Source organism: Oryx dammah, unplaced genomic scaffold, assembly GCF_014754425.2.
Source record: "Oryx dammah isolate SB20612 unplaced genomic scaffold, SCBI_Odam_1.1 HiC_scaffold_12, whole genome shotgun sequence".
Taxonomy (NCBI): Eukaryota; Metazoa; Chordata; class Mammalia; order Artiodactyla; family Bovidae; genus Oryx; species Oryx dammah.
In genome coordinates this window covers 51,404,058-51,425,913 of record NW_024070196.1, presented here as the reverse complement: position 1 = coordinate 51,425,913, position 21,856 = coordinate 51,404,058, and the positions used below count along the sequence as shown (strand labels likewise).

Sequence of the window (21,856 nt, the reverse complement as noted above, 5' to 3'; positions counted from 1 at the left end):
AGCCACGCCGTCTCTTACGTCACTCGGCGGCGCCGGAAGTCGGGGTTTGTACACTTCGGTAGGTCGGCTTGCTTCCAAGTGGCTGTTCGCCGAGGGACTCTGGTCGCCATGGTCTCAGACGGTGAGGGCTGCGCCGGCGGGAGCCGGACCCCGGGACTAAGCAGACTTTGCCCGGCGATGACCTACCAAATGGACTGTATTTTGGGGGCTGGGTGGATCCTGTTTGTTCTTTAAAGGAGTAGCAAATGTATTCATTCGTTCATTCATTCAGTAAATACTTTTGGAGAGCCCCTTGTGTGCCAGGCTTTATTTCATGCCCTGGGAGATACATAGAGAACATGACAGACTAGCGGAGGGTACAGTCTAGTGAGCGAGACAGACAGTAGGCAAATAAGTAAAAAATAATTTAGAAGGGTGACAAGAGCTGTGACGACAGTGTAAAGTGTTGGTGGTGTCGATTGCGATTCAGGGATGATCCAGGAGGAGCTGCTTTCGATATGGGTCCAGGGAAGACTAGTGATATTCAGACTAAGACTTGAGTGACTTTATAAAGGCTCTGTGAAGGCCTTGTGACAAATTGAGCCAATACATTGCAACGGGAAGACGGAAAGGGGACACCTGCGGGTTGAGGAGGGTGGAGACTTTCGTTTATACATTAAACTACCAGTTACGAAACTTGATGTCTTAAAGGGAGGAAAAAGAGGCCAGGGTGGTGGGAGCAGGGTGGGATAGAGGGATGAGATCAGAAAGCTAGCTAGCCAGGTACAGGTCCCTTCTGGGACCAGATCTCTATTTTAAGTGTAATACAAGCCGTTTTAGGGCTCCTAGCAAGAAAGTATTACTGATTTACGATTTATTTTTTTTTATTTTTTTTTTGCAAGATCTTAGTTCCCTGACCAGGGATCCAGCCCATGGCCTCTTGCAATGGAAGCATTGAATCCTAACCAATGGGCTGCCAGGGAATTCCCTGATTTACTATCTTAAAAGATTACTTTGACTGCTGTGTGGGAAATGGACTGTGGAGAGCAAGAATAGAAATAGGTCCTTTCAGGGGCAGTAACAATTGTCCATGCATCATTTATCTGTTTTAATATCACAACTCTATGAAGGAGGTAGATCTGGTATGGCCCCTGTCTACAAACGAGGAGGTAGAGACCCAAAGAAAGAAATCCACAGGGACATTCCGTGTGTATGGATTCACACCTCTCCTGACAGGTGACGCTTTGTTTTTCTCAGGCTTGATAGTAGCAAGGAATGTATGGTTCTGAGAATTGGGGAGTGGAACCGGATGGAGATATAAGGCCAAAGGCTTTTGGGCAGAGGAGTGAGGGCCTGTGGGAGAGACAGTTATTAAGTGACTCTTCTGTGCTAAACACTTTGTTCTGTGATTTACACAACATTCCTGATTCTCTAAGAAGTCCACGATTAAGAGGGCTGAGTGGGGAAGAGAGATCAGAAGCACAGCTAAGTGTAAAATGAGGTCGTGTGTACTGTCATCAGAAGAGAGACAGCACTGTGGGTGGTCAGAAGGAGGCAATAGGGCATTGAAAAGCCACAGTGTTTATTTCAGCTTTTTTTGTTGGAGTATAATTGCTTTGCAGTGTTGTGTTAGTTTCTGCTGTACAACAGCATAAAGTGAATCAGCTATCTATATACAGATATCTCCTCCTTCGTGGATCTCCCTCTCTCCCACCCCCAGCCCCGGTCTAGGTCATCACAGAGCACTGAGCTGAGCTCCCTGTGCTATACATCAGCTTCCCACTAGCTATGTGTTTTACACATGGTAGTGCATATATGTCAGTCCTAATCTCCCAATTCGTCCCCCCCAACTGTGTCCACATGTCCCTTCTCTATGTTTGTGTCTGTTCTTGCCCTGCAATAGGTTCATCTCTGTCATTTTTAGCCACGGTCTTTAGAGTCAAGGAGATTTGTCTTCAGAGCTGGGTGTTAGCTTTGCTACTTGTTAGCAGGCCATGTGACTTAGAGCAAGTTACTTTCTCTTACAAAATAGGAATACCATATTTCATCTGATCTAAGACAATATGATTATGAAATATGCTTGTATTTTATTTGATATATCACTAAGAGAAAAAATGTGATCAGTCATAATGGTAGGTATCTTCCTGAGTTCAGCAACTGTCAAATGTTAAAAAAAAAAAAAAAAGGAGGGAGTACATCTTATAATTGGTGAAAGATAGCTTCCCTGGTGTCTCATTGGTAAAGAACCCGCCTGCCAATGCAGGAGACATGGGTTCAATCTCTGGGTCAGGAAGATTCCCTGTAGAAGGGAATGGCTACCCATTCCAGTGTTCTTGCCTGGAGTATCCCATGGACAGAGGAGCCTAGCAGCTTACAGTCCATGGGGGTCACACAAAAGAGTCGGACACAACTTAGACTCAACAACAACAAGCGAAAGATAGCATTAAGTCCCTTTCTGAGCTGTCTGCAATGGGACAGGAAGATAGGATTATGTGCTAGGTCTGACACAGAAAGGCTGACATTTCCTCTCTTCTGAGATGGGGGAGCCAGGACTTGTTGGAAGACCTGGGGAGGACTTTTGAATAAGGAGGTAGCAAGGTTTGGGACCTTGGAGAGTAAATAGGATATGGGTATGTAAGCAAGGCATTGCTGCTTTCTGCTATTAAATGAGCATCCTGGGTTTTTCATAACAGTGTATGCTTACTGGTTCATATGTCTGTCACTTCAGAATATAGTCTCCCTGAGGGCTTGGATCCAGTATCCCCAACACCTAACACTGGTACTTCAGTGTAAGTGTTTGTTGAATTAATTAATGTGTTAGCCTGTTTCGTTGTGTCTTTCACTTTGTAGAGAGTAGCTTAATTTTTTTCACAGTAAAGTCTTTACACAGCCATTACTTTTCACTCTTGTTTTTACCTTTTAAAGATTGGTTACTGATTGTAATTGGCCTTGCTGGGAGGTGATTTGATGTACCTGGAGCCAGACTGATTTTGCGTCTCCCTTTAAATCTCTCTCCACCCAGCCCTACCCCATGCCTGAAATTCTGCTAGTGATTCTTAGTGCTGGTCCATCAGTGCCCTCTGTCCTTGACCAGACATCTGTGATGCATGTATCTTTGGGGTCATAAAATGTTTACTGAGCATCCACCCCATGCTAGGCATTGTGTTCAGAGCAGAGAACAAACAGTGACAGAAGAGACAAAAGTCCCACTGCACAGTGTTCATAGTCTACTGCAGGGGTCCCCAACCTCTGGGACCTAATGCCTGATGATCTGAGGTGTAGCTAATGTAACAATAATAGAAATAAAGTGAACAGTAAATGTAGTGCTCTTGAGTCATCCTGGAATGAACCATCACCCCCCACACGCACACAACCTGTGGAAAAGATTGTCTTCTGTGAAACCTGTCCCTGGTGCCAAAAAGGCTGGAGGCGGCTATTGCAGTGCATGAGAGGTGTCAATGTGCAGAAGGCAAGCAAGAGCTCACTAAGGGCCTCCAGAGCTTTAAGTCTTTAAAAGAACTTGATCTTGTTTTCCTTTCATGATTGTAGCTTATATACATAGAAAGGCATGTAGTGGTGCTTGCTTTGGATTTAATTTACAAATTGGAAATGTTAGCTTTGTTTCACTTTTATGAGGCTAATTTTTTTTTTTTGGTTAATATTTGCAGAAGATGAATTGAATCTTCTAGTTATCATAGTTGATACCAACCCTATTTGGTGGGGAAAGCAAGCATTAAAGGAGTCTCAGGTAAGGCTGCTTGGGAAGGCTTTTGGATAGTTCTGATTTGACTGAGTATATGTGTATATTGCTTTTTTATTAAGGTCTAATTTCATACCATAAAATTCACCCATTATAATGTATAATTCAGTGTTTTTTAGTAAAGATCACAGTAAAGTTGTATAACCACCACTACCACAATTCCATTTTAGAAAACTTCTATTTCCAGAAGGTTCCCTCGTGCTTGTTTGCAGTCGGTCACTGCTTCTACGCTCTCACTGTTGTTGTTGTTTAGTCACTAAGTCATGCCCAGCTCTTTACGACCCCATGGACTGTAGCCCACCAGGCTCCTCTGTCTGTGGGATTTCTCAGGCAGGAATGCTGGGGTGGGCTGCCATTTCTTTCTTCAGAGGAGCTTCATGACCCAGGGATTGAACCCACATCTCCTGCTTTGGCAGGTGGATTCTTTACCACTGAGCCACCTGGGAAGCCCTCCCCCAAGTTGCAGGCAACCACTCGTCCGGTTTCCGTCTCTCTGTTGCTTTTTCTGGACATTTCATATATTGATTCCATATAATATATAGTCTTTTTAAAAAAAATACTTTCTATTTTGAAATAGTTATGGAATCACAGGAAATTATAAAGACTGGTACAGAGAGGTCTGTGTGCTCTGTCTCCAGCCTCCCCCAGTACTAACATCTTCTTTTTTTGTTTGTTTTTTTTTTTTTGTTTTGTTTTTTAGTACTAACATCTTCTGTAACTGCAGTACAAAGAGCGAAACCAGGACGCTGACATCAGTACAATCTCCAGACCTTATTCAGATAACAACAGTTTTGTGTGCACCTGTGTGTGTATGTTTAGTTCTTGCAGTCTTAGCACATGTACGAGTTGTGTAACTGCCACCACAATCAAGACACAGAGCTGTTCTGTCCCAAGGAGCTCACTCCCCGGTGCTCCCTCTATGGTTGTTGCAACTTTCTAGTCCCTGGTGCTATTCTAATAATATGTTCTCCAGGGCTATAATTTCATTCCATAAATAGATCCTATAGTATGTAGCTTTTGATGGTGGCTTTTTTCTTTTATTATTTTTTAAGAGAACTTGGGACTAGGCTGTTTTATTTATCTAATTAATTTGTTTATTTGGCCATGACGCAGAGCATGTGGAATCTCAGTTCCCCAGCCAGGGATCAAACCCATTCCCCCTGCAGTGGAAGTGTGGAGTCTTTACTGGGCTGCTAGGGAAATTCCTATCCTTTTTTAAAAAATTAATTAATTTCTTTTATTTTTTATTTTTGGCTCTGCTGGGCCTTGTGGCTGCATGCGGCTTTCTCTGGTTTTGGTGAGCAGGGCCTCCTCTCTAGTTGCAGTGTGTGGGCTTGTCTTATTGTGGAATGCCAGCGTTAGGGTGCCCAGGCTTTAGTAGTTGCAGCCCGCAGGCGCAGTAGTTGTGGCACATTGCTTAGTTGCTCTGTGGCATGTGGAATCTTCCTGGACCAGGGACTGAACCCACGTCCCCTGCATTGGCAGGTGGATTCTTAACCACTGGACCGCCAGGAAAGTGTCATGTGTCATTTTGATTATAGTCATTCTAGGGTAAGTGGTGGTACCTCATTGTGGTTTTAATTTGCATTTCCCTAATGACTAATGATGTTGAGTCTTTTGTTCCTAAGCTTATTAGCTATCTGTATATTTTCTTTGATGAAATTCATATAAAAATGTTATGTCCAATTTTTAAATTCTTAAATTGGACTTGTTCTTAATTAAATTCTTAAATTAGACATGTTCTCACCATTAAGAACAAGTTATATACTTGTTAACAACTTTACCAAGTTGATGTGTGATGAGCTGCACATATTGAAAGTGTTATGTCTTCACGTATGTATGCATTCATGAAATTATCACCACAATCAAAATGATGAAATACAGATCCATGGGAGTTCCCTGAGAGTCCAGTGGTTAGGACTCAGTGCTTTCACTGCTGTGGCCTGGCTTTTGTCCCCTTTGGAGAACTAAGATCCTGTAAGCTGATCAGCGTATCCAAAAGAACAAAACAAAACAAAAACGCATAAATCCATCACTCCCAGAGTTTCTTCATATTCCTTTGAATTTCTCTCACCCATCTCTCCCTGTTCCCTCCCGGAGGTAGCCACTTATCTGCCTAATATCACTATAGATTCATTTCCATTTTTAAGGTATGTATATACCTGGAATCACGGAGAAGGTAATGGCACCCCACTCCAGTACTCTTGCCTGGAAAATCTCATGGACGGAGGAGCCTGGTGGGCTGCAGTCCATGGGGTCACTAAGAGTTGGACACGACTGAGTGACTTCACTTTCACTTTTCACTTTCATGCACTGGAGAAGGAAATGGCAACCCACTCCAGTGTTCTTGCCTGGAGAATCCCAGGGACGGGGGAGCCTGGTAGGCTGCCGTCTATGGGGTTGCACAGAGTCGGACGCGACTGAAGTGACTTAGCAGCAGCAGCAGCAGCAGCAGCATGCCTGGAATCAAACAGTATATATAGTTGGTTTTTTGTTATTGGGTTTTTTCTTGTTTGGCCTGTTGGTCTGTTGTTTTTACTCAGCATAGTTACTTTGACATTTGTCCACGTTGCTACATGGATTAGTAGTTCATTTCTTGTTATTGCTGGGTAAAATTCCATTGTGTGGCTGGTCCAGCATATCATTACATGTTATCATACTCTCCAGGAAGACTGTCTTACTTTGAACTCTCATCAGTGGTATATGAGGATTCCTTTTTTTTTTTTGGTACTAACACAAGATGCTCTGTTTCCTTATTTTATCTTTTGCCAGTATGATGCACCAAAAACTCTCTCAGTCTTCTTTTAGTATATCTAATGGCCCTTTATATTCCTCCTTTGTGTTTTCCTCTGGGGGAGTTTCCCACTTTCCTCCTTGGGTGTCCCTTCTTTTTTAACTGGCTTGTGAACACTCTTTATATTAAAAGGGTAACTCATTGTCTTTCGTGTCTTGCAGTTTTTTTTCCAGTTTGTAATTTGCCTTTCACTTTGGTTTAGTTGTTTTTTTTTTGTATGTAGAAATTTTAATAGGTTTGTTTTACATTTTAGGAAATAGAGTGAGTGAAATTTATCGGTTTTGTTTTCTGCTTAAAGTATTTCTTTCTTTAGTAATATTAATACTTGTCAGAATGTAAATTCCATGAAAAAAAAGGGTCTTCACATGGCACATAATAGGTTCTCAGCATATTTAGTGAATGAATTAATTGAAAGACTTTACAATTACCCATTTAATCAATATGTATTATCTATTCTATGTGTAGCAATAGTTTGCTAGTAATTTTATCACAGAAGATGTGACATGTTTACTATTCCCTGAGTGTTATACAAAAAACATTTGTGGAATATTGTACTGATGAGGAAGTGGTCTCATAAGTAAAATTAGAAAACTATAGTTTCTTTTTCAGATTTGATGATCCATATTTTTGCTATGAATACATTTATTTATGAACAAATAAGTTGTATTGATTAACAGTATAACAACTGGAACAATAACAGTGAAAACGAATGTCTTTGCATGTGATTTCTTGTCTCAGTTGGAATTTTAGTCTTTCTTGAGTTTCTGTTTCAAATTGGACAGTTTTGATTATTGGGGAGGATGAAATTGTACCTGGTAGACAGTTCTGTATGGGAGGAGAAAGGAAGGACGATTCTTGATAACTAGCATTAGTAAAGATTGATTCTACTGACTAAATTTTATCTAGGTCAACTGGAGCACAAATCAATCATCATGTTTATAAAAAATGACCATATCTCCTCCCGCTACCCCAGTTCCATCCCATCTCCCAATAGTAGCTCTTCCTTCCTTTTGCTTTCTTCCATGAGACCTGACCTGCCATGTGTTGTTTTTCTAAGCAAGTCAGAAATGGGCAAGTCTGTGCTGTTCAAAATCAGAAAATTATACCCTTCCAATGTTTTTGCTTATGACCTTGGAGAAGGGAACTCCAGAGCAGCTTTTCAGTGTGAATAATTATCTGACATAGTGATTTTGGGTAGCTGGCTTAGATTCTTTTGTCTTCTCTGTTTCAACAGTTTACTCTGTCAAAATGCATTGATGCCGTGATGGTGCTGGGAAATTCTCATTTGTTCATGAATCGTTCCAACAAACTCGCAGTGATAGCAAGTCACATTCAGGAAAGGTATGACCATTGTGATTACTCTTCCTGCTCAGTGCTTAAGGACCCTGAGAGGAGATATTACTGGGGTAGATAAACATACCGCAAATAGTAAACTGGTAGTAAATTAGAATTTGGTAGGAATTCTCTTCAGTTGTCATCTGAAGAGTGAGAACCACCGGAAAGCGTTTCAAGAGGCTGTAACTGAGTACCTTCTTTATTTCTCTCATTTTTTAAGAAAACAGTGGAATCATCAAAACATCCCATGGTGGTAGACTCATGTTTGCCAATTTGCCTGTTTCATACATTTTGTAAAACTGAAGTTTATGATGGACTCTTGAGATTCTGGAATTGGTGTGGTCTTTGTTATCTCTGCTGAATTTTATTTTGATGTTTAGTGAGGGCACTGAGGCCCGGTATAACTCGGGGGTTTTTTGTCTGTTTTTCTATTTCAGTCGATTCTTATACCCTGGAAAGAACGGCAGACTTGGAGACTTCTTTGGAGACCCAGGAAACTCTTCTTCTGAATTTACTCCCTCAGGAAGTAAAGATGGAAAATACGAGCTGTTGACAGCAGCAAATGAAGTTATCGCTGAAGAGATCAAAGATCTAATGACCAAAAGTAATTGCTTTCAGCTTTTCTTCCTCCCATTATTGCTATTTGCAGATGGAGTTGAATGTGGAAGTCCGTGAGGTTTTGAGTCCAAAAGTTTGAGATTCTTGATATTATTTACTTATTTTTTTCTCTCTCTCTTTTTTAAAATCATGCCCACAAAAGCCTGTGTGATGCTTGCCTGACCTCTGCAGCATGGACACTGGTCACCGGCTTCCACTTGAAACACTCTAGTATCTGAGGATAGCCTGTTTTGACCCATTTTTCCTCTTTCTCAGACCATTCTTTCTTCCATTTTTGACTTTCCCTTCATCTTGTTTCTTCACTTTTTAAAAATATTGATTTTGTTCATTTATTTTCAGCCGTGCTGGGTCTTTGTCACTGCACTCAGGCCTTTGTCTAGTTGCATTGAGCAGGCTTCTCATTGTAGTGGCTTCTCTTGTTGCGGAACACAGGGTCTAGGGCCCGTGGGGTTCAGTACTTGTGGCTTAGTTGCCCTGAGGCATGTGGAATCTTCCCAGACCAGAGATTGAACCAGTGTCCCCTGCACTGGCAGGCAGATTCCTAGCAGGGAAGTCTATCATTTTATTTCTTTAAAAGCTTCTTTTTTTTTTAAATTCCACACTGTGTTTTTCTTCCTCTGTATGTTCTCGTCCAACCTCCCCATTGTCATTTGTGTATGAACACTTCCCAGTCTTTGTCTCTAATCCTTCCTTTCTTTCACACTGCGGATGTCCCCACTGAAGTGTCCCTCAGCCTCATTAATAAGCCCGAGACTAGTTTCATTTTCTTTCCCCTCAATTACACCACCACTTCATTTTTGTCACCTCCATCCACCTGCTTTTCCAAAAGCTTTCATTTTGACGGCTTCCTTCTAAACCAACATCTAATCATCTATAAAATCCTATTACTTTAGTCTCAGAAGTACCTCCAAAGTCTGACCCCTTATTACCTGCCATATAGCTCAACCTTGGGACTGCTGACATCTTGGGTGGGGGAATTCTTTGTTGTGGGGTGTTTCCTGTGCTTTGGAGGATAAGAGTTAGTTGCTCAGTCATGTCCCACTCTTCGCGCCTCCATCGACTGTAGCCCCCAGGCTCCTCTTGTTCATGGAATTCTCCAAACAAGAATACTGAAGCAGATTGCCATTCCCTTCTCCAGGGGAATTTCCCAACCAGGGATTGAACACAGGTCTTCTGCATTGCAGGTGAATTCTTTGCCATCTTAGCCACCAGGGAAGCCCTTTGGAGGACACTTACTTAGCAGCATCCCTGGCCTCAACCAATTGGATGCTAAAATATCTCCCAGCTGGGGCTTCCCAGGTGGCACAGTTGTTAAAGAATCTGCCTTGTAATGCAAGAGACGAAAGAGACACGGGTTCGAAACCTGGGTCAGGAAGATCCCCTGGAGAAGGAGATGGCAACCCACTCCAGTATTCTTGCCTGGGAGATCCCATGGACAGAGGAGCCGGTGGGCTGTGGTCCATGGGGTCACAAAGAGTTGGGCGTGACTGAGCACACTTGCGGGTACAAACCAAATGACCCTCTTGGGGCACAGTTGCCCCGGTTGGATCATTATAACAGCTTCTTTCTCCTTCTTACCCCATTCAAGTCCTTCCGCTCAGCCCTCTAGAGTTATCATTCTAAAAATCAGAATTAGTATTCCCTGCCTCAAAGACTTTTGCTAATTCCCTATTGCCTGCAGGCAGTGGTTTTAAACTGTCTCCTTTGTCCAAATCACTGGTAGGGAAAAGGCAACTCTAGAGACTGTGGATCAGTGATTTCTCTTGGGACTGAGGGGGAGCAGGAACGGACGGGGAATGGGCCTAAGTGATCTTTTGGAGTGACGGAAATGTTCTACAGTTGGATCCTGGTGATGATTTCAACTCTACAGATTTACTGGAAATCAGTGACTTGTGCACTTAAAAAGAGTGAATTTTGAGATCTGTAAGTTACACCCCAATAACATGAAATACTGGACCCCACTTCATCGTTTCCAATTCAGTGGGTCTAGGGAGGGTCCAGTGCTTTGGATGGTGGCTCACACGGTAAAGAAACTGTCTGCCAATGCAGGAGACTGAGACCCAGGTTCGATCCCTGGGTCGGGAAGGTCCCCTGAAGTATGAAATGGCAACTCACTCCAGTCTTCTTGCCTGAAGACTTCCGTGGTAGAGGAGCCCGTTGGGCTACACTGCATAGGGTCTCAAAGGGTCAGACGCGACTGAGCATAGCACAGCACCGCACCAAGGAGGACCCAAGAATTTGTATTTTTCTTGAGTTTCCAGGTGCTGTTCCTCCAGCGGGTTCTAGAATCCGATTTTGGAAACCACTGGCCTCCAGCGTAAAGGCCCAACTTCTCAGTACAGTGGTCCAGCCCTTTCCCGGTCTGACCTCCTCGTGGGGCATCAGCACTCCTGGACCAGTTTCAAGCCCTGTTCCTACAGGGTGTTAATCTGGACTCCCACCTTGTTGAACTGGATGGTTAGAATTTCGATTTTTATGAGTGATTTTTTTTGTTGTTTTTTTTTACTCAAGTCTCCAGATAAGCTGTGAACTTTGTCCTTACTTCCCACAGCCAGGGCAATTTCTCCAGTCCTCTTTTCACTGGTCCAGCTTTCCCAGGGCAGTGGGAAGGAAGAGGTGATAGGAAAGGCTCAGAGCCTAGCCAGGGACCTCTGTGCAGGCTGCCCTTGGTTACACACAGACTTTTGTACTACTCAGATCATTGAGAAACCAGAACCTTCCCCAGTAACACTAGGATACTTTTTAGTATTTATTTTTATAACAAAATTTACCATTTTAACCATGCTACACGTCAGTAGCATTAAGTACATTCACACTGTTGGGCAAACATCAAAACTATCCATTTCAAGAACTTTTTCATCATCCCAAACTTAAAATTTATACTCATTAAACAACCACCTCTCATTCCTCCCCATTCAGCCCCCAACCACCAGGGTATTTTAAATTGAGAAAATGTTTAACAATTGCTTATCTGTGTTTATAAACCCAGTTTTGAAAATGTTATCTGATTTCCTTCATGAATATGAATGTTTTGGTTTAAAAATGATTTTGGTTCAAGAAAGTACATAAATATTCTCTTTTTAATGCTTTTTGTTATTTACAGGTGACATAGAGGGTCAACACACAGAGACTCTGCTGGCAGGATCCCTTGCCAAAGCTCTTTGCTGTATCCTTGGTTTTTATTTTTCTTTTTTAATATGTATTTTTTTATTTTATCTTTGGTTGTGCTGGGTCTTTGTTGCTGCCTGGGGGCTTTATCTAGCTGTGGCGAGTGGGGGCCACTGTCTACTTCGGTGCTCTGGCTTCTCATTGCCGTGGCTTCTCTCGTTGTGGAGCTCGGGCTCTAGGGCACACAGGCTTCACTGGTTGCAGCACGTGGGCTCAGTAGTCTCAGCTCAAGGGCTCCAGAGTATAGGCTCATTAGTTGTGGCACACGGGCTCAGTTGCCTCGCAGCATGTGGGATCTTCTCAGACCGGGGATCGAACCAGTGTCCCTTGCATTGCAAGGTGGATTCTTAACCACTGGACCACCAGGGAACCCCTGCTGTATCCTTGGTGTTTTAATCATTCAGAAGTTTGTTTTGTGTTTTCCTTTAATAAAGATACCTTAACTTGTGATATTTCTTAGAACCATGGATGCCCACATTACTAGAAGGCATGCATATTCTAAAGCGGAAGATAATAAAAATGCTTTAACATGTTTTTAGGAGAAGCTGTAAGAATGAGAAAACTCTACTTTCTCCAGTATGTCTTAAGACCTCACAATGAATTATTTTTTAGGATGTTTCTCTGTTTATTATTAGCCAGATTAAAACTTTTTTTTCCTTCTCTCATGTGTTTGATTTTAAAAGCCTTTTACTGACCCTGGGGCTTATTAGATGAGCAGCTGGTTCTCCCCAGGAGAATTAGTTATTTTGCCCACCTTTATAAGCATGTTGATAATCTGTTTGTGTGACATTTTTTTCAGTCTTATGTAATTTAATTTGTTTTGGACAGTATCGAGTGATCCCTCCGTTCCCAGACTGTGACTGGGGGTGTCTGATTGTCTGTGTATGGTTTACAAATTTGTCATCTCATTTGGTTGGCGCATTGATTTACTTGTGCCAGTATTCAAATCTAGGACATGATAGATAGCCATAGAACAAGCAAATCTATTAATTTTAATTTTCTTGGAGAATAATCATGTTTTGGTCAGGTTGCAAAACCCACTTGATCGCAAAGTCAGTAATTGGAAGCTCCCAATCTCTTTTGTGTGTTTATTGTGGGTCATGGAGCTTTTCCTTTTTTTCAGGTAGGTGGATGCTGAATTTATTTAACTATGATTTGAATTTATTTGTTCTGTTTACTGTTATTATTTATGAAACAATGTTTTAAAATTCCTTAATTCTAAGAAAATAAGACATTCATAGAATGAACAAGGAAGTTAAAGGTGAGAGCCTGCAATCTTCTATGAGACTGTAATTCTTTTTTTTTTTTTTTTTTTGAGACTGTAATTCTTATTTTACTACTGTAACTTTGAGGGACTGTTTTAAAATTGGTGAGAAAACTTTATATATAATATGTTCAGTGAGATTCAGTTGTAATCTGTTTTTATCTCTTTATAGATAATCAGGAAATGAAATCAAGGATATTGGTAAGATTAAAAGAAATCTGTACTATACTTTTATACTAGCCAGAGCCAGTTAGAAAACAGACTGAGAAATAAGACCCATTTATAATAGAAGCAATAAATATTAAGATTCCAGAGTTAATTAACAAGTAATGTGTAAAGTTGATTATGATGAAAAACTGAAATTCTTAGAGACATAAAAGTATTGAATAAAAAGAACCATATTTTTTTCTTTTTTAATGTTTTCAGTTATTTTTATTGATGTATAGTTGATCTAGAATATTATATAGTTACAGGTATATAATGTAGTGATTTGCAGTTTATATTCCATTTATAGTTATAAAAATATTGACTATATATCCCATGTTGTGTAATATATCCTTGTAGCTTTTTTTGTCTGTAATAGTTTATACCTCTTAAATCTCTACCACTGTGTTGCCCGTCTCCTCTTCCCTCTTCCCCACTGGTAACCCCTAGTTTGTGGAGAGCCATATTTTATTCTTGAATGTCAGTTTGTCCAAGATTAAACTGTAAGTTCAGTGCAATCTCAGAATATTAATCAGATTTTTTTTTTCCTGGCAGAGTGGGGGGATTTAAAAAAGTCAAGAGTTTACCTAAAAGAATAAATCTCAGGGAATAGCCAGGAGCTTTCTGAAAGAGAATAGTAAGCAGGCACTTGCTCCAGTTGAGTTAAAGAAAAACACACAATATTACTGTTGTGAATTTAAGTTTTATTCAGGGTTTTACTGAGCATTATAGCTCAGGAGACAGCCACTCAGCTGTCAAGAAACTGTCCCAAAGAGGTAGAGGAGAGACCAGTTTTTGTGGTGTTTTTTTTTTGGCTAGGAAATTCACACAGTTAAGCATACCTCTTGGTAAAAGATGACTGCTAATCACAAAGAACAGATATCTCAAGTTAGTGATTTTATTGCTTTTCTATTTTTTCAGTTCTTGCCTACAAAGAGGCAAGAATCTAGGGTTGTTGAAATTCTTCCTGAGATACCCATCTGACTGTCTAAGGGCCTGTTTATCCAGAGCACTGAGTGCCTCATCCTGCCTTTCATCCTGGACTCCTTTCAGGGTGCACGGTCGGTGGGCAGCTGCAGTGGGTTCCCATTTAACCCTTGGAGAACTGGGTGGGGAGCAGTGCTCTTTGTTCTTCTTTATTCACACTCCTTTAGGCATTCAGACACATTATAAAGCTACAGTAACAGTGTGGTTCTGGTACAGTAGTACGCAAACAGATAAGGGGTACATAGTGGGGTTTGACACAAGATAAATGAAACACTTCAGATGTGTGGGAAGGAAATGGATTATTCAGTAAAAGATACTGGGCCAGTTGGTTGGCCATCAGGAGGAACACAAAGCTAGATCTCACTGCTTACCCCTAAGCACATTCTAGTAATGATCAAACATGTCAGTGTAAAAATTCGAGTCATAAAAGTGCTGGAAGGAAATAATGTGTTTATCATCTTCAGTTGGTGAGTATCTTGCTAAGCATGATGTAAAACTTTAAAAGGAAGCTTAAGACCTCAAAAAAATAAAACCCCCAAAGCAAGGATCGGAAAAGAAAAAATCTATTAGGAAAATGTGTTTTCAACATAACTACATGACAGGATTAATGTAATATTTCTAAAGTAAAAAAGAGCTTTTGTAAATTAATTTTTAAAAGTCAGGACTGACTCCAAAGGAACAGGTGGGAAACATGAGCAGTCTGCAGAAGAGGAAATGCAAAGGACCAGGTAGCATTTGGAAACATGGTAGCCCTACTTGCCTCGCCCATGAGAGGATAAATTAGTACAGCTTTTCTGGAAGGCAGGTCAGTAATATGTATCCAAATGAAATGTGCAGACACTTTAGTAATCCCACTGGTTATCTTAGGAGCCAGTCAGTTGTGCAAAGGGTAGATGGGCGTATTCATCAGAGCATTGTCTAAAATTGAGGTTTGAAAAAAAAACTGAGATGTGGAAACTGCTTAAATGTCTTATGTAGGTAATTGGTTAAGTAGTCAAAACCTAGGAACTCAGCATGAAGGATGATATACACTCATATTTATTGACATAAGGTTGTTTCCCCCAGATATTGGGGACTGCAAAACCAGGTTGCAGAATACTAGGGTATCATCCTGGGTGTGTGTGTGTCTGTGTCTGTTGGATGTGAGTGTATATACATGTCCACATAGATGCTCTTTAGAAACCATTAACAAGGATTATCTCTTGAATGATAGGATTTGGGGGAGATTTTTAATAACTACAAAGATAAATTAGAAAGATGATACTGACTGTAGTTTGTTGTATACTGTGTTGACATTTGAGTAAGAGTACTAGAATGTGGCTGAAAGGTATTAACACGCATATGATTTTTAGGTGATTAAGGCTGCAGAAGACAGTGCATTGCAGTATATGAACTTCATGAATGTCATCTTTGCAGCACAGAAGCAGGTGACTCGAGAGCCTTCTTTTTAAAGAATATTGCTTTCATAATGAAGGAGTTAATTTTACTGTTTGAATGGCCTGCTTAAAGAAATAGTCTGACTGAATACTTACTAAGGGATTGGGAATCTGGAATCCATGTTTTGTACTAGTCATTTTTCTATTTTGAGTCCTGCGCCCTTGAGAATTTAGTGGATCCCCAGAAGAATATGCACTCAAACTCACTTTTGTTTATAACTACATGTATAGTTACAACTCTCTTTAGCCCATCCTTAGACTTCAGGCTAAGAATCCTGAGTTTTATAACAGTTTGCTGCATGTGTGGCTTCAATTTCTTTTGTCTTTCTGCTTTAGGGAGGTTTTAGGTAGCTCAGTGGTAAAGAACCCTCCTGCCAATGCAGAGATGCGGGTTCAATACCTGGGTTAGGAAGATCCCCAGGAGAAGGAAATGGCAACCCACTCCAGTATTCTTGCCTGGGAAATCCTACAGACAGAGAAACCTGGTGGGCTACAGTCCATGGGGTCGCAAAAGAGTTGGACACAACTTAGCAACTAAACAACAACAATAAATATTTGCTATTTTTACTTTGTAAATAACTCAAGTGTTCAGATGAGTTATCATTAATACATTTTCTTCTTTGACATGTTGAAAAAAAAACTTTCTTAAAACTTCAGTTAAAAAAAAAAAACAATACTTCAGTTTTGGGATATCCCTGGTGGTCCAGTGGTTAGGGCTCCATGCTTCTATGACATGGGATATAGGTTTGATACTTGGTCATGAGACTAAGATCCTGCGTGCTGTGGTGGTATGGCCAAAAAACTTAAAAAAAAAAAAAAAAAAACTTCCATTTTAACCTAAAATGCTGCTATAGTCACCTGTAAAGTTTTCTGTCTTGGAGTGGCAGCATGATATAGTGAAAAGGCCATGGACTTCGGGGACAGGCAGGTTGGGGGTGACAGCATTGTTTGCCCTTGGCTCTGTGACCACCACCCAGCCAAGGCCTGGGTGTTTCAGTATAAAATGCACATCAGATATCTACTTGCAGTGTGACCATGCATATTAAATGAGTCGTTTTAAGAATAGAGTCTGGCATATAGTAGGTTCTCACTATAAGGTAGTCTTGCCTATTCCTGTTAATATTTTTTGAAATGTCCATTTCAGAATATTTTGATCGATGCCTGCGTGTTAGACTCCGATTCAGGACTCCTCCAACAGGTATATTTTAAATGAATGCTTGGTGGTGGTTCTGAAAGCATGATGAGTTCTGTTACCTGTGGTAAATGCCTCTCACCCACCAGTCTTCACACAGCTTTAGGGATTATCCCTTATGATGCTTTAGATTAGAGCACCAGCGTCTCTCTGGTTCCTTTGAAATTCTTATTTATATTCTACATAATGATTTGATTGACTTTGTAAAAGTATGATAATTCACTCATTAGAATGACTTCAAGCAGCACAGAAAAGTATTTTTAAAAAGAGTAAAAAAAAAGAAAGAAAAATCTGTTCAAATCCTTTCATCCCGAGGTTATTGTTAATGTTAGGTGACCAGCATGATCGCTCTATACATACAGATGGAAGAGTAGATCACTAAGCAGAGAATTTTATAAAAATAGGATCCAGATCTGTGCTGTCCTTAATGGTAGCCATATGACTGTTGAGCTCTTGAAAAGAGTCTGATCTGAATTGAGAAGTATGTGAGTATACAGACTGAATTTCAAAGACTTAGGATGAAAACCAATGTATAATATCTCATTAATGATTCTTATACTGGTTACATGTTAAAATGATAATGCTTTGACTATATTGAGTTATATAAAAGATGCTACTAAAACTTTATCTCTTCATTGTTCTGTTTTATGTGGCTAAAAAATTAAAAATTATGTATGTTGTTATATTATGTTTCTCTTGGACAGCACTGTTAGATGTTACTTTTAATCAAAACATGAAAATGAGTTTTACTTTAACTAAAAAAGAAAAGGAAAACCAGAAAACTGGAAATAAGACTGAAGACAATACTAAACTTTTGATAAATGTTTTTTGATCACAAGGAACATTATTTCCTAAAAGATCAGTTACAAGCATAAAATTACAGAAACCTTTGAGTTTGGGTTACTGCTGGGGATTGACTGGGGAAGAAGGGTACAACCAGAAAGTACACCAGCCTCAAAAGCTCCAGGATTGTCCTGTTTCTTAAGCTTGATGGTAGATGCATGGTGTTTATTGGAATGTGAAGTGGTACAGCCTCTTTGGAAAACGATCTGAAACTCCCTCAGAAAGTTAAACATAGAATTACCAGTTGAGTCTGCAATTCCATTCTTAAATATTTATTCAATGAAAACATGTCCACACAAAATACTGTCCATGAATATTCGCAGTTGTGCTATTCGTGATAACCCGGAAGTGCAAACAACTCAAATGCCTATCAGTGGATGAATGGATAAACAAACTGTGGTCTGTCCATGTGGTGGAATATTATTCGGTCATAAACAGGAATTGAAGTACTGATACATGCTACAAGACTACAATATGAATGTACCTTGAAAACTTTATCCTAAGTGAAAGAAGCCAGTCATAGAAGGACATAGCTTGTCTGATTCTGTTGATACAGAGTGTCCAGAATAGGCAAGTCCATGGAGACGGAAAGCAGATTGGCGGTTGCTAGGGGAAAGGAGTGACTGTTAATGGGGATGTAGGGTGATAAGATGTTCTGCAACCAGATAGCAGGGACAGTTGCACAACTGTGAATATTCTAAAAATTAGTAAATCATACACGTTAAAAGGATAGGTTTTATAGTGTGTGAATTACATCTCAAACTGTTAACTGGAAAATATAATGAGAGTGAATAAACATGGCAAGAATAAAAATTTACCACCAGCAAACAAACAGGAAAAAGGACTTGTAGTGTCTTATAACTGCAGGCTTCAGAGGGTGAAAGGGCGTGGACCAAGGAGAAGACACAAGCTGTTTGAACATCTGGAGAGGTGGCTGCAAGTTTTGAGTCCTCCCTCACTCTGGGAAGAGACACCCTTTTAATTTGCTGTGTCGTAGACCTGAAGAGTTGGTGGTGAGAATGACCTCTGTCTGTAAAAGCTAGTGCCTACATGGCAGTGAGTCCTTTGTGTGTCTTACAGGCTTGTGACATCACAGGGGGACTGTACTTGAAGGTGCCCCAGATGCCTTCCCTTCTGCAGTATCTCCTGGTAAGGAAAAGTCAACAGTGAACCTAATGCCTTGAGTCAAGAGAGACCCTTGTTTTCTGGGGAATGAATGGGAACAAGATGGCTGATGCCTAGTAACTGGAAGAAAGAGGGGTGACCTAGGGAATTCCAGCTTCAGGTAGTCTTTGGACCCTGTAAGCTCTATGCAGAATGTTATATGACTGTTTACAGCACAGTGCCTGTGTGTGGAGGTGTTCAGTAATTGTGGAATGAAAAATAGACATTTCTCAACAGACATTCAAGGGAAATCCAGTTTAGTATTCTGTGTTTACTGGCTGATGTCTAATATCTATATCTTGGCTTCTGGTTGTTTTCCCCTGTGTTTTAAATAAAAATTTTGTGGTCATTTTTTGTGTATTTGTTTATTTCATATAGTGGGTTTTTCTTCCTGATCAAGATCAGAGGTCTCAGTTAATCCTCCCACCCCCAGTTCATGTTGACTACCGGGCTGCTTGCTTCTGTCATCGAAATCTCATTGAAATCGGCTACGTCTGTTCTGTGTGCTTGTCAAGTAAGTTCGTGTACTGAGTTTTTCTTTTTAACGTCTTTTTTTGGTGGGGGCCAGGGAGCACTGTGTGGCATGTGGAACCTTAGCTAACTGACCAGCGATTGAATACACGCCCCCTGCAGTGGAAGTAGAGTCTTAACTGTTAGACCACCAGGGAAGTCCTTACTGAGGACTGAGTCCATCCTCAGTTTTTCTGTGTTGGAGGGGAGTGTGCAGAAGATATCTTCCAACTGTGTTGCTTCTAAATCATCCTGGTGTTTTTTTTTGTTTGTTTCAATGTACAGTATTCTGCAATTTCAGCCCAATCTGTACCACATGCGAGTAAGTATCTTTGGGGTTGTGTGGCTGGCTTCCACTTACCAGAGATCTAGAGCACTAAAAAGTGTTTTATTTTTTTCTGTGTATTATTTCAGGACAGCTTTTAAGATTTCTCTGCCTCCTGTACTGAAGGCCAAGAAAAAGAAACTGAAAATGTCCTCATGAGAATAAAAATCATTTCCCTATCACTTAGAGCTGGTTATAGAAATTATATGGCAGAATCTTTGTTAGGGAGGCTCTGAAAAAAAGAGAGATGTATGTAAGATAATGAGCTTTCTTACAGGAAATATTGTGAAACATCATCCTTATCCTGTGCTTCTGGGGGGCTGATTTATTTGAGGGAGTCATTCTATGCAATATACCCTAAAGTCTTTTCTGGCTGGTTTTTGTCCAGAGATGGGGGAAGAAAGCACAAATTTGAGACTTTTTTTTTTAATGAGATGATCATTTGTCAAAGACAGTCTGTCCTGACTGATGGAAGGTATCAGAACCTACCCAAGTCTGGGTCCTTACTATGAAATGTACAACATGAAATTTGGACCCAGTTCTGGAAAAAAGTGACTATTTATGGAGTAATGGCATTAATCAAGATAGAACATCTTACTTGAGTCAACACTTAGCTTCAACAGTATTCATGTAAATAAAATCTTTATTTTCTCAATTGAGATTTAGCTCCATTTATGATCAGGTATTTATTCTTTTGTCTGACAGTACATGTTTGGACAGTTACCTAAATGAGAGTTTGTCACTGAGTATCTCCAAAATCTGATTTTAAACGAGTGTGGAAAGTGAGTACAGTAGTCAGGAAGGAACTGTTTTTTCAAAAACAGTTGTGTGAACAGCTTATTTGTGAAAGCCAAAGTCTGGGTTCACAAGGGGAGTTTCTTCGGGAGAATGGATTCTTTCAAGCTAAGTGTTGCCCCACATAGAATTCATTCCTTTTTAGAGGAGGGGAAAAGCATTAATACTGGAGAATGGTTCTCTGGAAACTTTGGGCTTAATACTGAAAACTTGTATCAATTCAAAAGAAAAATTATTTGTAATTTCAACAGTAAACAACTTATTTTTCTAGGTAACCTGGAAGTTACTAAAAGTCCTTATAAATTCCAGCATAGTGTAGGAAGGGTTTTCAAGAATGGTGGCCAGTTTGATTTATTTTTAGAAAATATACTGACAGAAACCTCTATGTATATACAACATTATATATAAATAAGATTTTAATTTTCTTTTGATACCATCTCAAAAATTATCTCAAATATTTAAATAATTTGGTATTTGGTTAGATTATTTCAGGTAGGTTTTATATTCTGGATTTACGATTTTGTTAACAGATACACAAAGATTTTGGTGGTCACTTTCCAAGTATTTGTTAATCTCTGAGTTTAAGAATGTCTTTTTAAAATAATATTTAATGTTTCACAGACTAAGTGTAATGGAGATCACTATTTTTAAGTCTAGGAAATAAAGCATCATATATCTAAAGATGACTAAATTCAAACAAGCTTATAAGGTTTTTGTTACTACTTTTTCATTTGAAACGTTTTATGAACTGGCTTAATTCTGTTTAAATTTTAGCTGTTGTGTTTACGGTTTATTTTGTATAAATCTTTATAATAAAATAATTAAAATTTTCATATTTCCCCAAGTTATTTCTTCTTACTGGTTGTTTATTTCATGCTCATTCATCTTCAACTATGTACTTTTTAACTGGATTTGTTCACATGTCAATTTTTTATTCAACCCTGAAGAACTTTAATTTCAATCTTGCTAAAACTATACACAAAAATATTGTTACAAATACTGTACAACTATAGACTGGTATGAAGTTTTTAATAGAAGATTTTTTACGCACTGTACATGGCTTCTGCCCGTGAACTGGTTTACCGCTCATCTGACAGCTAACAGAATGAACATTTCTTGAGTACTTACTGTACATCAGGCATTAAGCTAAGCTCATTAGGTGTGCTGCCTCACTGCTCACACAACCCTGTTTGGGAGAGACTATTACCTCCTTTAAAGATGAGGGGGGAAAAATAAAGCTGAGGAAGCCTAAGTTTAGAGAGGTTAAGTGACTTTCCCAAGATCACCTAACATAAAGGAAGGTGAAATTAAAACCATGCAGTCCAACCTCAGACCCTGCACCTTTAAGTCACCGAGCTATGATAACGCTTGCGATCCTTTGAGGCTACTGACATAGAAAAATGATTTTTTTTTCCCCAGGCAGAATTTTGGTAATTGTGCATCTGTTCTAATGGTGCTAAAACTTCGTGTGTGTAGTTTGAG

At 39.9% G+C, this 21,856-nt stretch overlaps 1 protein-coding gene across 2 annotated transcripts; it reads left to right on the top strand.

Annotated features, from left to right (window-relative positions):
* The first annotated feature begins 22 nt into the window (after nt 1-22).
* On the top strand, nt 23-21,205 carry GTF2H3 (general transcription factor IIH subunit 3). 2 transcript variants are annotated; one of them, XM_040250724.1, is made up of 13 exons: nt 23-121; nt 3,648-3,727; nt 7,768-7,874; nt 8,306-8,472; nt 11,590-11,652; nt 12,886-12,915; nt 13,091-13,119; nt 15,462-15,536; nt 16,690-16,743; nt 18,661-18,729; nt 19,123-19,258; nt 19,540-19,576; nt 19,669-21,205. In XM_040250724.1, the coding sequence occupies exons 1-13, from the start codon at nt 109-111 to the stop codon at nt 19,736-19,738; spliced, it is 930 nt and encodes a 309-aa protein (XP_040106658.1). In that variant the 5' UTR covers nt 23-108; the 3' UTR covers nt 19,739-21,205. The 2 variants fall into 2 exon arrangements, with proteins under 2 accessions (XP_040106658.1, XP_040106659.1); XM_040250725.1 differs by lacking the exon at nt 3,648-3,727 and having other exon boundaries at nt 50-121.
* The last annotated feature ends 651 nt before the right edge of the window (nt 21,206-21,856 follow it).

Bases quoted from the DNA above. Each gene is read 5' to 3' on its own strand.
- GTF2H3 (XM_040250724.1), top strand. The intron at 8,473-11,589 runs GTAATTGCTTTC...TGTTATTTACAG, and splicing joins CAAAGATCTAATGACCAAAA to GTGACATAGAGGGTCAACAC. The intron at 16,744-18,660 runs GTATATTTTAAA...TGTGTCTTACAG, and splicing joins ATTCAGGACTCCTCCAACAG to GCTTGTGACATCACAGGGGG.